The sequence below is a fragment of the Pteropus alecto genome, unplaced genomic scaffold, assembly GCF_000325575.1.
Source record: "Pteropus alecto unplaced genomic scaffold, ASM32557v1 scaffold11, whole genome shotgun sequence".
NCBI lineage: Eukaryota > Metazoa > Chordata > Mammalia > Chiroptera > Pteropodidae > Pteropus > Pteropus alecto.
This window is the reverse complement of record NW_006431956.1, coordinates 11,553,311-11,568,021: the sequence shown is the minus strand read 5'-3', so window position 1 is coordinate 11,568,021 and position 14,711 is coordinate 11,553,311. Positions and strand designations below refer to the sequence as shown.

At 43.2% G+C, this 14,711-nt stretch overlaps 1 protein-coding gene across 1 annotated transcript in view; it reads left to right on the top strand.

The window, feature by feature from the left end:
• Positions 1-14,711, top strand: part of LOC107195330 (LIM zinc-binding domain-containing Nebulette) — a 161,641-nt gene that overhangs the window by 101,991 nt on the left and 44,939 nt on the right. Inside the window, exon 3 of the mRNA XM_025043485.1 lies at positions 8,984-9,068. Coding sequence (XP_024899253.1) covers positions 8,984-9,068 — 85 coding nt within the window. The remainder of the gene's footprint in view (positions 1-8,983; positions 9,069-14,711) is intronic.

The following is a 14,711-nucleotide window of genomic DNA, read 5'->3' as shown; positions in this document are numbered from 1 at the left end:
GATAACCAAAGTAGGATTATTTTTTGCAAATTGTCAATAATTATGAAGTTTACTAAGAACATTCATTCAAGGGAAAGAAACCTCCAGGTTTTCTCCTTTTCCCATATGATATGCCATTTTCCTTTATGGCTCTTAAACCAACGAAACATCTTCCCAATACAATGATTGTGACTTTTAAGGTAGAGAGTCTTTTGGTGGATGAAATCCGAATGAAGACTAAGAAGGTGGGCGCCCAGGCTTGGCCCTTGAAGAACCGAGGGATGACAGCCCAGTGCTTGGCTTAGGCGGTCAGCCCTCTGAGATGCGGGTTCCGTGTAGGACAGGCCGTGATTAGAAGGAGCTGCCCGATGTGTCTGGCAAAGCGAGCTCAGGCTGCAAAAGCATTTACAAAGGGAAGTCCGAGCTGGCGTCAGTTCAGATTTCCTAGGCATCAAAGGGGGTCTCGCTTAAACAAATCTGTCGGCGTTAGAGTTTTGGGGAAAACGCAGCGCGACATCTGCGTAAATGCACCTGTCCAGATTTCTGTCTGAAGCGGCTCCGTCTCACGCATCCCTCGGGTCCTCCATCCCTTCACAAGAGTGTGTGGTTTGGTCCAGTCTCATAGCGAGGCCTGGATTGTGTGTCTCTGTGCTCTGTTTGTTCCTGTTGTGCCTTCGCGTTGGAAACCTTTGTGCGGACGCGGGGCTCCTTGGGCCCCTCCCGCCAACACTTTTTCTTCTGGAAGGTCCTTGTAGTGTTAGTGGTTGTTTCTCATGTCCAGCATGCGATGGTCGGTCCCAGTCTGGGTCGTAGCCTTTCTTTCTCTCTCTCTCCCTCCTCCCTCCTCTTCCTGCCTCTCTGCCCCCACTCTGGTTTCATGCTGCTGCCTTTTTGCACTAGGATGCGCTGCATCTGGACTCAGATGCAGGCATCCTTGGGGAAGCTCAGTCAGATGGGGGAGGAGCCCACGAGTGTCAATGTCACAACAGAGAGAGTTTTCCTTTCCATCGATTATTCTGCTCCCATTCTGTATGGCACATATTGACGTTCTGCTTTTATGCATACGTACACACACGCAATGTAGAAACGGAAGTACACGCACATACTCACACGTACACACACATATATACTACACACATGTACACACACATATATACTACATACATGTAAAATTTTTTTTCAGACATACATTTAGACACGTAGCTACACACACGCAATGTAGAAACGGAAGTACACGCACGTACTCACACGTACACACACATATATACTACGCACACCTACACACACGTACACACACATATATAATACATACACGTAAAATTTTTTTCAGACATACATTTACACACGTAGGATGATACTTGTTTGTGGTGAATTGAACCTTGATTATCTAGTGTATCTATGCTTAATAATGTCTTTCTTTTAAAACCATACTTGTCTCATTTTAATATAGCTGCTTTGTAGTAGAATTTAACAGTATGACAATATTAGCCTTCTAGCTGGCAAATTTAACCCATTTACATTTTTGTGGTTATTGAATTGTTTCTTCCAACTGTTAAATTTCTATTTGTTCTATTTATTCTTTGCTTCTTTTTCTCACTGTTTTCTTTCTTTTTTTATTGTATTGAGTTAGAGTTTGGCTCTTTTAAAAAATTTGAATTTTCCCTTCTATAGGATTTGAATTTATGTATGTATTTCCATTCTTTGCAGTTACCCTTAAAGTTTTATCAAAGTCTAAATTTAAGCAAAGTATAAAATAATATCTTAACCTTTCTTATGAAGAATAGAAAGACTTTAGAATACTTTAACTTTCATACTATCTTTCCATCTCGTTGTCCAGTATTTTAACTTTGTCTTTAAAAAAATCCCAGATGGTAGACGTTATTATTATTCCACACTGTGTATAGGCGTGTGCACATGAGTGTGTGTCTGTGTGTGTGCGTGCACACTTTCCATGTTATTTGCTTACCATTCCTTTTTGCATTTAAGCTTGTACTTCTGGAATAATTTTCTTTCTTGCTGAAGTGCATTATTTATAAGAAACTTCATAGAGGATCTGGTGGTAGTAATCTCTCTCAGGGTCTCTTTATTTAAAAATGTTTTATTTTTCAATTTTTAAAGATAATTTTGAATGATGAAATCATCATCATTGCTACAAAATGGGAGAAGTGCTTAAAATTATGTTTAAATCTGTCCTCGACCCACCATCCAATACAATTATGACCTTGGCTCTCAGATGAAATCGCTTCCTTGGTTAAATCAGAGCATGAAAAGGCGGTTGAGAGCAGTCATAGGGCGCTCAGCGCACTCAGAAAGACACAGCTGAAAAGCCACTTTAATCATGCGAGGTCTGAACTCTTGCCATCTAAATGTTCTTAAGAGATAAAGTTGCATTTTCATAAAAAGTAGATAATATATTTAAAATGTTAATACGCGTCTTCCATGAATGAATGGGCACACAGGGGCCTTTGTCGGGGGTCCCAAAGGCCGCCCCCAGATTTGATGACTCTCTAGGGGGTCTCACAGGACTCCGCATAGAGTCAGCCATACGCACGGCGGTGATTTATTGTATCAGAAAGATACAGAGCAAAATCAGCAAAGGGAGAAGGTGCCTGGTGCGAAGTCCGGAGAGCACCGGGAGCAAGCTTCCAGAGTCCCTTCCCAGAAGAGTCGCACGGGAGGCGCTTAAGTCCCCCAGCATCGAGTTGTGACTGCGTGTCAAATGTCGATGACCAACGGAGCTTGTTAGAAACTCAGTTTCCAGGATCTTTATTGGGGGCTGTTCACAGAGGCACCTTCTGCCTGACAGGTACCCAAATTCCAGACCCCCAGAAAAAGGCAAATATTCAACGTAAACCACGTTGTGTGTACAAACAGCTCAGGCACAGTGTTTGTACTCCTCAGTTAACAGGGGCGAAACTCTCCCCAAATCCAGGTTCTTGGACACCAGCCAAGGGCCAGCCTTGTAAGCTGGGCTTTCAAATCCAACATCCAGGCTTACTCTATGAACTCTTTACTGCACACTGACCATAAGGAAATGATGATATACTGACAAATTCTTTTGACACCTGAGTTCTGCTCTCAGATTTTCTAGTTTGAGTGGAGCTGTAATAGTGGTCAGGTAAACCAGAAACTGGAAAGGGAAGAATTAAGGGCTCATGAGAGAGGAGATTCAGACAGGGGTGATTGACATGCAGCGTGGTAAAGGATTAGGGGGAGACGGTGGGCCATTTGGCCTTGTCAGGAGATGAGAATGAAAACAAAGATTAGAGATTGGCCAGAAAGAGCTAGCAGTCTTAGAATTTGTGGCCTCCTCTAACTTTAGAGATTTATGTCTATTATTTAGGCTTTCTCAACCTCAGTGCTACTGACGTCTTTGTTGGGGTGAGCGCGGGGGTCTGTCCTGTGTATTATGGGATGTATGGGCATCTCCACCCACTAGATGCCCATAACACCTGCCTCCCTTCCCCCACCCCCGCCTCTCCCATTGTGGCAACCAAAAATGTCCCCAGACATTGCCTATTGCCAAATGTCCTCCGGGGAAGGTGGTTGAGAACCACACTATTAACACAAGATTTACAATAAATAAATTCATGAAGATCTGAGTTTTATATGTTTAAATGGTTTACTAATATCTCACATTTACAGAAGTTTCTATTAATAAGGCTCTTTAATATGGTTTTAGCAACAACTTTGTGAGAGAGCTAGGGGTGCTTTCTCCTCATTAGAGAGATGAAGGCAATGAGACAGAGGTTAAGTCATTTTGCCGTAGAGCAAAGAGAAAGTAGTCATCGTCGTACTAGTAGTAGTAATAATAGTATTATTGTTATTAACAGTAGATACTTTATTGAGTGCCTACTATGAACCAGACATTGTTTGAAATGCTTTACAAGAATAAATTTTGGAACAAGCCTAAGAAGTGCTATCATTACGTTGATATTACAGATGAGGAAATTGAGGCCAGAGAGGTTAAGAAACCTGCCCAAAGACACACAGCTAGTAGATAGAAGAGCCAGGTTCAAACTCAGGCTCCAGTGCTGTCGTGACCACCAGGCTGTGGATAAAAAGCCCAAGGTCTTGGATTCTTGCTCTCATCCAATAGTGTTTCTCATTCCTATCTCTGTGGAAGTCGCCACTTGCTTACACTGCTGTCTTCACTCTGCCCAGCTGTAGGCTACTGGTTTGCATATAACTTTTCCTATATTCTTATCAACCGAATCTCACAGAGATAAAAAAAATTGCAAGTGTTCTTTCTGTGACCTAGCTTAAGCTATTTCAGACGTAGTCTTCTGTTATTATCTTGATTCTTTCTCTGTTTGTTTTGAATGTAGCATTTCATGGCAATCTGGATCTGTTGCAGCTGTCAGCCTAGTCTTGATACATACACTTCATCCAATTTCTGCACACTTCAGCGAAGAGACTTCTATTTATGATGCTTAAACATTTCACGATATTCTTCAGCTCTTTCCACCAGTTCCCAATGTGGTATATGTCGTATTGCCACCATTAAGTTATATTTTCCAGGAAATTTGTTCATGTACCAATTCACCCACCTCTTCTTCGGTATGCTTTTAAATGTTTTTCCTGGTTCCCTTTGAACATCCATTTCTTTTGCCCCCATGCCTTCTGTGCTGTGTTCTTTAAAGAATGAGAAATGTCCTTCATCGAGGGTTGTTGAAGAAATCTTATTTCCTTAAGATTTCTATTCAAGATATCTATTATAGGAAGACCTTCTACAATATTTGGAAAGATCTAGAATGAACTGTATAGTAGCATCAGTTAATTTTAACATGCTTTGCTTCTCAGTGTCTATGATCCTACAAGGGACCACTGGCCCTCCAGTTTATTCTGTGTCTGGTTTTCTTTTGCAGGTGGGGTGATGGGTGAGCGGGAGTTGACACTATGGCTTTAGAGTGTTTTTGGATTGGCTAGATGGAAATTACTACACGGACACGATAGTGAGAAATCCAGGATTTTCAGATATGTCAAGTTTGGCAAAATTAATTAGGTTTCTCCAGCTACTGTGATTATTTAAGTGAAGGCGGTGTGTGCTGCCGTTTCTGTCATTACACTCATTTCTTCTGAGTCTTATGCTTCCGATTCATGAGACTGTTCCACTCCCTCTTGTTTGTTAGGCATTTTTGCCCCCAAGATTTTATTCTCTTGAATTTTGCTAACACTGAAGGTAACTTGGATCTCCAAAGCCTCCGGTTCTCATCTGTTATAGTACTCACGATTCCTAGTGGTTTCAGATATGAATTACTTCTTTCCACTCAGCTTTTATTATTTCGGTTATTGACACTAAGTTAAACTTTTTCTCTTAGATCAAAACTTGGGATAATTTCTTCCTGTTCTGCCTCTTTAGAGAAGTCATGTTAGATATAGATGAACTCACTATTAGAAAATTATTATGTTTTAGAATTGAAAAGGATATTGGAAAAAGTGCGAAACATGGCCATCTGTTTATAGTGCTCGATATAATTGCACAGCATGTTAGTAGCTTTGCTGCTTTGGCCACCAGGGCAGCAGATTATGTCTTTTGAAAAAAAACTCAGAAGCTTAAAAATTGTTTTTTTTTCAGCATAACCTTTGTTCCAAATAGGACTTAGTATGAGATGCCAATAGCTAACATATATGAGGTGTTTTATTTATATGCATGTCTTTTATCAGTTCAAATCTATTACCTTTTCTTGTTGTAAAGTAAATGGTGAGAAAAAATCAGATTATTTCATGAAATGAAACTTCAGAACGAGAGGTACAGGTGGCAAGTGAAGTTTTCTTAAAAAAAAAAAAAGAATTATTTTTAGCTGGTGTGGAGGAAATTCATGTACTCACAGGCAAGTAGTTGCAGATTGTACACCCCCACCCCCCAGTTCATGTTTCCATCTCTGTTTAAAAATTAAGCAGAGTTTTTAATTAAACATAAATGGCCGGAGAAGGTTTTCCCCCTCAAAGGTTGCCCCCAAACTGAGTTAATGTGTAAGTTAGTACAGTAGGGTTTCAATGGACTAATTCTGTAACACATTTGAGAGCAGATTTTTATTACAGTATTTAAAGCAGTTAAAAAAACATATATAAAAATTTTAAATTAAACATCGTGGTCCTCTGAAAATCTCTGTGAAACTTTATTTTACAGAATGTATTTTGAAAAAAAAAAAGTGCTGCTATTATTTTAACTTTAAAGTAGAGCCATATGTAGTTGCTACATATTAAAGTCCATCACTGTTCAACTTTCCAGGACTGACTTGTACATCTTACAGAACACACTGACATTGTCTGTCCAGCCTCACGTGTCGGGAGCACAGTTCAAAAGTGGCCCCAACGGGTGTGGCCGATGCAGAGGCCATGACTTTGGGATAAAGAGAAGGGGAGACCTCGCCTTCTATGGCTTCCTCGCTCGAATCAATAACTCTAGTTTTCACCAACGTTCAGAACAAACTCGACTATCTCGTTTCTCAGTCTGGGTTAGAAGGAGGAAGCCAGAATTAAAAACCGTGGAAGGCAGAGAGCGGAGTGTGAGAAATGGTCCCTCGCTGTCTCTCCGTTGTCACATCCGGTTAGGCCGTCCCTGTCCTCGTAAGCTGGAAAAGCACGACTGCCTCGTGTCATGATCTGACAATATCTATTAGGATGCCCTAAGAAATCACGATAAAATTTAAATTAGGTGTGTGTACGCTCTAAGAAGGCAGGAAAATTATGTAAAAGTTTTTTGAAAGATGTTAATTAAAATAGTTAAAAATGCGTCTGGTAGGTTATAGGATTTTAACTTCGGTTATCTGGAAACTTGACTTATGTGGGACATTTAATTGCTGAAGAATGCAAGAAAAACGAGGCATTAATGTATGTTTTCCCACCATGAATTTGACTCCACAGGGCTACAAAATATGTTTCATCCTTACTTCAGAGGTGCTGGTGTCCTTTCGTAGCTTGTTTAGAGTTTATCTGCGTCGACAAGAGATTACTGCCTCAGCTTTCCAGGAACAGGGATGCTGAAAAGAACCTTCTACAGAATGAGCAGAGTTTGAAACAGTGAGGCCTAGAGGAGGACTCCTGAGACAGCGCGACATGAGACGCAGGGTGGACGTCACCGGGGAGGGGGGCTCTTTGAGGAACAGCTCTGAGTTCCACAGCTTTTGTGGTGACAGAGTTGCAGCAGCTAGGAATGTCCCCTCAGTGCCGTGAATCGGTGTTTGAGCCCTCGCCCACACATGGCAGCAAATGCCTGCGTGTTTGCGTACGTGTGACTATACATGATACGACACGGCGAAGCTTTCCTATAGCCTGGCCTGAGCTCTTAGGCTCTGGCTGATTGCTGTGTCCCCTCTCTCCTATCTTCCTTCCTTCCTTCCCTCTTTCTTCGCTCCTTTTCACAAATATTTATTGAAGTCATACTATGAGCCAGACACTGGTAGGTGCTGAGTGCGCTCTGACAAAGGACAGGACGGCCTGTTCTTGCTGCCACAGAACTTTCCTCGCGTGTGAGAGACGCGTCAGCAGGAGCGCACAGATGGAGACGATAAGGTGGATAATGGGGAGGGAAGGGCATCCCAGGGCGCATCTGAGCGAGCACGAGGGCTTCCTGAAGAAAGTGACATCTGAGGCGAGACCTGAGAGATAAAGCGGGGTAAGCCAGAGAAGTGTGATGAGAAGGATGAGTGTTTCTGGCCAGCGGAACAGCCTGTGGGGGAGGAGGTGGGAGGGACAAGGGTGAACTCCACGGCCAGAGCATGGAGTGTGAGCGAGAAGTCTGCGGAGGGCTGATCTTGGGGGAAGGTGGCAGGCTGGACTTTATTCTCCGATCAATGGGAAGCCATCGAAAGGTTTTCCTCAGATCGGCATTTTAGAACCTTCGTTTTGGCGATTCAGATTGGAAGGGCAAGACCGGCAGGTGTTGTAGTTACCTGAAAAATAAATATGGTCTGTAATGAAAAAAAAAAAATGCAGTGGAGACATAGAGAAGTAAATGTGATTGAGCCATACTTAGGAGATAGAATCGACAAACTTGGTGATCGATTGATTGGATGTGTGAGGAGTCAGGGTTGCTCCCAGGTTTCTGGCCTAGGCAATTGGGCACTAATAAATGAAAGTGAGACTACGGGCAGACTTGTTTTGGGGGCAGGGTGGCATGAAGGACAGTTGAGTTTCAGACCGGTCGATTTCGTGGTGGGTATGAGATACACACACGTGGAAATGCCCATGGATCTGAACTTCAGGAGAGGACGCTGGGCTAGTGATACAGACTTGGGGTTAATTAGCATTTATAGAGGGCTTGCCCAAAGCCATGAGAATGAATGAGATCAACGGAGGGGAGCCCACGGGAGAGAGAAGGGAGAGATAGATCTGGAAAAGCCAGGTCGGCAGTGCCTGGTGACCAAAGGGAAACCAAAAAAGGGCATTTCAAGAGGGAGAGAAAGCGATGCAAGAGGAAGACCAAAGATGTCTGCTGGATGTGTCCACGGGAAGTCATTCTAACTTTGACCAGAGAAACTTCTGGAAACAGAAGCTAGAAGCCAGAATGCATAAAGCTGAGGAGAGAGATGAAGAGATGAGCAGGGACAGTGAGTTAGGCCTCTTTCTCAGAAAGTGTGGCTAATGGAGAGAATAGATTCTAGCTGCCACTTGCTAGAATGGTGTGTAGGGAGGGACAGTGAGAGGCAGGAGAGGCTTAGCCTGGAGGCTGATGGGAAGTAGCTCAGAGAGTGGAGAAGCTGAGGTTGGAATTTGGGGTGATAGTGGGAATAACCGGGTGATAGACTGTCATGAGCATGGAGAAGGGGGTGGGATCCAGAATGATGATAGAGAGATGACCTTTCAGAGGAAAAACGCCTCTTTCCATTATAACAGAAGGGGGTGGGATCCAGAATGATGATAGAGAGATGACCTTGGCTCAGAGGAAAAACGCCTCTTTCCATTGTAACAGAAAGGAGTGATGAAACTTTTGGTGTGAAAGCATTGTTTTATATCGTAATATTTTAATTCTATTCTTTAAAAAAAAATCTCTCCACAGACACTACCCAAAGCAGTCCTTCACGACGGTGGCAGATACACCTGAGAATCTTCGCCTGAAGCAGCAAAGCGAATTGCAGAGTCAGGTAATTTCTAGAAGGCCTGTTTTCGTTGCATTGGTGCTAACTGTCATTCGCAAGGCTGGCCGCTCGTCTGAGCTCCTGTCATCATGCTGTTCGTGCTGGGTCACCAGCCAGCGTGGAGCCTGCGGGCAGGCCTGGGTGGGCGTGCGGGGCGAAACCACCGAACATCTGCTGTATTCCTGGTCCCGGATTGTCCCTGTATTTTCGGTTCTGTTATTCACGTGGGACTGTGGCAAGCAAACGAGTTCTGGTCAGAATACGTGTTTCCCAACAATATTGATTTATTTGGTCCTAAATGTTTAGAAACATTTTATAAATAGCTTTCCCACACCGCATATGTAGGGGAAACAAGAGGTGTTAACTTGACCCAGTTGCAGAGCGTGTGGGGCTAACACCCTGTCTGTGTATCTCACACCAGCCACTCGCTTTGTTTTCATCCTGTCACTTTATTCATATTTCTTTCATATGTCACACTGACAGCATGAACAAAGATTAGAACACCACACTTGGCTCCCAGTCAACCATTTTGGATGGAAACCTGCCTTCAATATGGCGAGACACATTGGTTGAGACCAGGGATTTGAACGGCAGTGCTTTCCGCAGGGACAGCCAGTCTCTTCTGAAGAAATCTGGGGTACCCTCGTTCAGAGACGTTGTCTTGCCTCAGCTCTCGCCGGCCATGGCGCGGGGAGGTGCTGGGTCATGACGCTGCAGCCCGCTGGTCACCGGGGTGCAGGCACCCTCGTTTCGTTGCAGTTTATTGCTCTCGCAGATACTGCATTTTTTATAAATGGAAGGTAAGACCCTCCATCCGCTAAAAGATGATGATTCGCCGAAGGCTCGGATGATGGTTAGCGTGTTTTAGCAGTGAACTATTTTTCATTGAGGTGCGTAGATTGGTTTTTTGGACACAATGCTGTTGCACACTTAACAGACTAAAATATAGTGCGAGCATAACTTTTAAATGCATTGGGAAACAGAAAATGTCATGTGACTTGCTTTATTGCTATATTTGTGTAAATGCTGTGGTCTGGAACCGCAGTATCCCTGAGGTTTGCCTGGGAAAACAACACCGAGGAGTGGATGGCGGGGGAGGATCGCGTCCTCGTCCCCCTGCTGCTGTTCATTGGTGGGGACCTTGGGCCAGCCACGCGGATTCCTTGTGCTTATGTAAAGTGAGACAGTCTACCTTGTCTTGTCTACTTGTCTTGAGGGTGGCTGCAGGCATCCAACTGTTAGGTGTGAAAGCATTTTGAAAAGTTAAAAAAAGATGGTATGACTGTAGAGGTTTATTATTATTATTATTGTTGTTGTTGTTATTATTGTTATCCCTGAAAATCCTTCCTATGGAAAAGGGAGAAGAGCAGAATGTGTGAAGGAAAGAGATGTCTAGCTGATAATCTTGGAAAACATCAGGATGTAGCCATCCTCAATGAGAGTAGTGAGGTCTCAGTTGCACCAGGGTCTAATTATTTCCTTGCAAGTTTATCTGATCACAGGGGAGATGGTAGTTTCTGTCACCCTCTTCTGAGGGACTTGGGACTACTTCTCAGTCCATTTAATTAGAGGAAATATAACTCAAGGTAGAGATTACTGTTGGTTAACAACACCATGAAGACTTGGTTGGCAGTTAGTTTTCGGTTTGTGTAAAATGCTAATTTTTGTGTGCTAAGCCATTAGTTCAAAAACTTGAGTGCTGGCCAAGGAAAGGCACTGTTACAGAGCCGGCAAGAACACCCTTTGCTCATTCACACGGTGGAGGCTGCCAGGGCTTGGCTTAGTCTGTGCAGATCCAATATGCCTTTCTTCTCATCAAGTTAGGATTAATTAGATAATTCTGCAGAAGTACTTCAAGCACATTGTAAAACAGAATTAAATCAAGCAATCAAATATTTGTTTCCTGCCTATTACATGTCCTTGTTCTTTGCAAAAGAATTTATAATTAGTTAATCCTCTCTTCCCAGAGCTCGCAGGGCGTCTGAGGAAACAGGACTAACACACTTTCCCAGAGCGACTGTGTTTAATTTATAGTAAGGATTCATGAAGGGAAATGTGAGCGTGGGCTCGATCGCTTAGTGCTCTGCGCTGGAGTGGGGATTTGACTGGAGCCTTGAAGGTTGAGAAAGGATCTGCTGTAAAGCCCTGTCTCCTTCCTCTGGATGGCACTCCACCCCCTGTTGTTGCTTCAATTAGTGCTTATAGGTGCCTTCAGCTTAGCCCAGGAATAAGAATGTCTTGTGTCTTACCACGTGCCCGATTCTAGAAACACAAAGGAAAAAGGACCTGTTTTATGAAAAGGTGAATTTATTCCCCCTCATGTGGCAAGCTTTAGAGGCAGCGACACGCAGATAGTGAGAGGCTGGTGGGACAGGGGTGAATAGAGGTATGCACAACACGCCATGGGTTCTCCAGGCAGCGGTAGGGAGGGTGGGGAGGCATCGGATTCTCGGAAAGATTTTTCTCAAATGTCGTCTCCTCTAGATAGGAAACGTAGGACATTATCGGGCAGACAGTGGGGGAGAAACAACTCAGTTCAAGAGACACAGGCTGAATTGCGTTAGGCAGGGGTGGACGGAGTGTAAAGGCATCATCACGACCATCAGTCTTACTATATTTAGGGCACAATTCTACATGTATTATTTAATCTCAAACAGCCCTATGCAGGTGTTGAGTATTATCCCTATTTAGAGGAGGCACTCAGCCTTTAGAGAATATAGACGACTTGCCCTTGCAAACTTAGTAAAGAGTTGAACTTGAAATAGAATCTAGATCTGTGAGCCCCTAGTATTTTTAACCAGTGTTTTGGTCCCTTTGCTCAGGGAACACGTAGAAAGGAGATCTGTAAGCAAAAAATTGCAGTACAAGGTGATAGTGTGTGTAGTATTTGTAAAGGTAGAATTTTGCAAAAAGTGCAAAAGTCACACGTAGGAAGATGTCCTTCTCCTCACCGTTATTATTATCCTCTTTTTTTCTGGGTGAGCGATGGAAGCACTTCTACAAGTGAAAATCTGTTTTTGCAAAGGCATGGAAAGATACCTGTCCTAACGGTACTATTCCGTAATGGCAACTGATTTGATTTTTAACATATTGAATGATTTGCATCTGAGGCAGAGCATTTCCTTAGAATTTTGATATCAAGATTTCTGAATAGCTCAACGATTTTAGTGGAAATCGACTATTAAATATTTTATTTACTTGTTTTGATAATTTGTGGTGCTAAATGAGTCAAATCTGTTCATAACTCCAAGTTTTGACATTCTGAAATCCTTTAGAATTGTTTGGTTAAAGCCAATTCTTTTCTTTCAGCTCATTAGCTTTCCAAATGAGCAAAAATGAAGGAAAAACAAAAATTAATTTTTAGTCCAACCCAGACAGTTATTTATAGTTACATGTTATCTTTTTCTGTCCTCTCTCTCTCTCTCTCTCTCTCTCTCTCTCTCTCTCTGGGTTATAAACACTGCCAGCATTTTTTTTTTTTTTTTTTTTTTTTTGCTTAAGCGTTAGATCCTCTCAAGCTTTTTTGGGATCCGTATTGGGTGTCAGATAGTTCCAATAAAATGATGCGAAATATTGGAGAATAAGCAAGCAAACAAGTTAGCTTTTCAGAACTGGAGATAGGCAGTGGCTTACAGGCATTATCCAGCTTGTAGATGACTGATGGCGTGTGTACTTGGCCAGCTACTGGTTGTGATGGACGTGGACTGCCCTGGAACTTAGCAGTTGAGAGACAGAGGGAGGAAGAGAAGAGGGAGGGAGGGAGGGAGAGAGAGAGGGAGAGAGAGCGCGCACACTTCTGTGAGTCACTAGCTAGTTCCTGTTTTATCACACATCACAGGAGGAGCTGCTTCAAAGAAATGACATAAATGGTGGTTAGGCGCCCCCACTGGCCCACAGTAGCCCATTCAACAAGGGAGCAAAAGGACAACTTCGCTTCTAGTAGCAACAGTAACATTTCACTTCGCGTGTAGGGCATCGAGCTTTTATTGCCTGCCTTGGGACGACAGATCATCGTTTCTAGGAAAGTGAGCCCTGACTTCCCCAAAGCTCTGCCTTAAGAACGAAACTTCTGGAATACTTTGTAAATTGAGGAATCCCCAAGCTTCAAAAATTTAGCAAGATGAAAAGCCCCCTTCAGGAAGACATTTTCTCAACCTATTTTAATATTATGTTGTAGCAAGTGTTTCTTTGGTCACGCTGCGTAGCATACCTTTATTGGAAGAAAAGGCAGAGATGTTTTGAGTGCTTTGGATTGGGGTCTGCAGACTTCTTAAAGCTGTGGAAACGATTCTTCAAATGGAATTTGGGATGTTAGCCACACCCCCCCCCCACTAGAAAAGAGAGCAAAGTGGGGCTGTTGTGGCTGAATGGGGGTCCAAACCTCATCCGTGTGTTCACCTCACTTCTCCTCGTCCCCACGTCCCAGGGCCTTGGGTGACGGTCATAGGAAGCCCCGTGTCCCTATAGGGCCAAGTTCTGAAAGCCACTGCTCACAATGAAGACGGAATGTTAGCCACTTCCCGCTTAGTTGTTTATGGGATTGGCTTAACTGTGTGCAAGCATGCTGAAAATAATAGAGACATTGCTGCTGAATGGAGTATGTGTAATTTATGAGTGCTGATAAGATGAAAGATCGAAAATGATTAGGATATAAAAGGATAGAATGCAAATCGCTCCGGAACCGTTGAGTCCTCATGTTGTAATCCATGTGGGTTCTTTTTTAATCTTCCACATTTCTGTGGAGGCATAAAAGTCACGGCTCATAGGGAATAGGATACAGGATAGAATGAAGGGTCAGAAAGTGACTTTTTTTTTTTTAATGGGGGAACATAATAGTTAAATGTCTTTGTGGAAGAAATGAAGACACCTTCAGAAGTTCAAGGAGGCAGTGTGATGTCATGCTTTCTCTTGCCCTGGCTTGCCCTTAGCATCTTTCTCTACCTCCTTATTCTGTGTTCCACTTCAGGAGAGTTCTTCTCAGTTATCTTGCATCTAACCATCTAGTAAGGTGTTAAATAATTACCCAGAGCAAGACTCAAGCTTCTCAGGTGACAGTCTCTTTTTAACAGGGTATCAATGAAGACTGACTTCCTTCGAAGTGATGAATCCCCAACTGTGAAACTTTGGTGACTCTCCAAAAGACAATCGGAGAGCTCTTTTGGATAGCATCCTCTGTATGATTCAAATCCAGTTCCAAGGGCCCCCATCCTATTACAAATTTGACCTAAATTTTATTTGCCACCAGGCGCCAATCGTATGCCAAATTCTGTGCTAGATACTGGAGATGCCACAGTTAGCAAACCCATATAAAGCCCTCGCTCTCAGGGGATTTATGGTCTGGGGGGAGAGGATGATAATAAATTCACAAAAGGAAGTAAAATTGCAGTGGTGACAAGAGCTGCAGAGAGAGCTGTGTGTATTCTAATTACGTTCCAAAACATTTTCCTGGGTACTTTCCTGCAGACAGATATGTATGGGAGCTCAGGGTGGTCGACTGCATCCTGCCCAGCTGTGGATCCCGTTTCTAAATGCATATATACAGACACACACACACACACACACACACACACACACACACACACACACACACACACATACACATTTTTTCCATTTCCAGTTTAGCTGACTCTCTGCTCTCTGCCGGGCCCT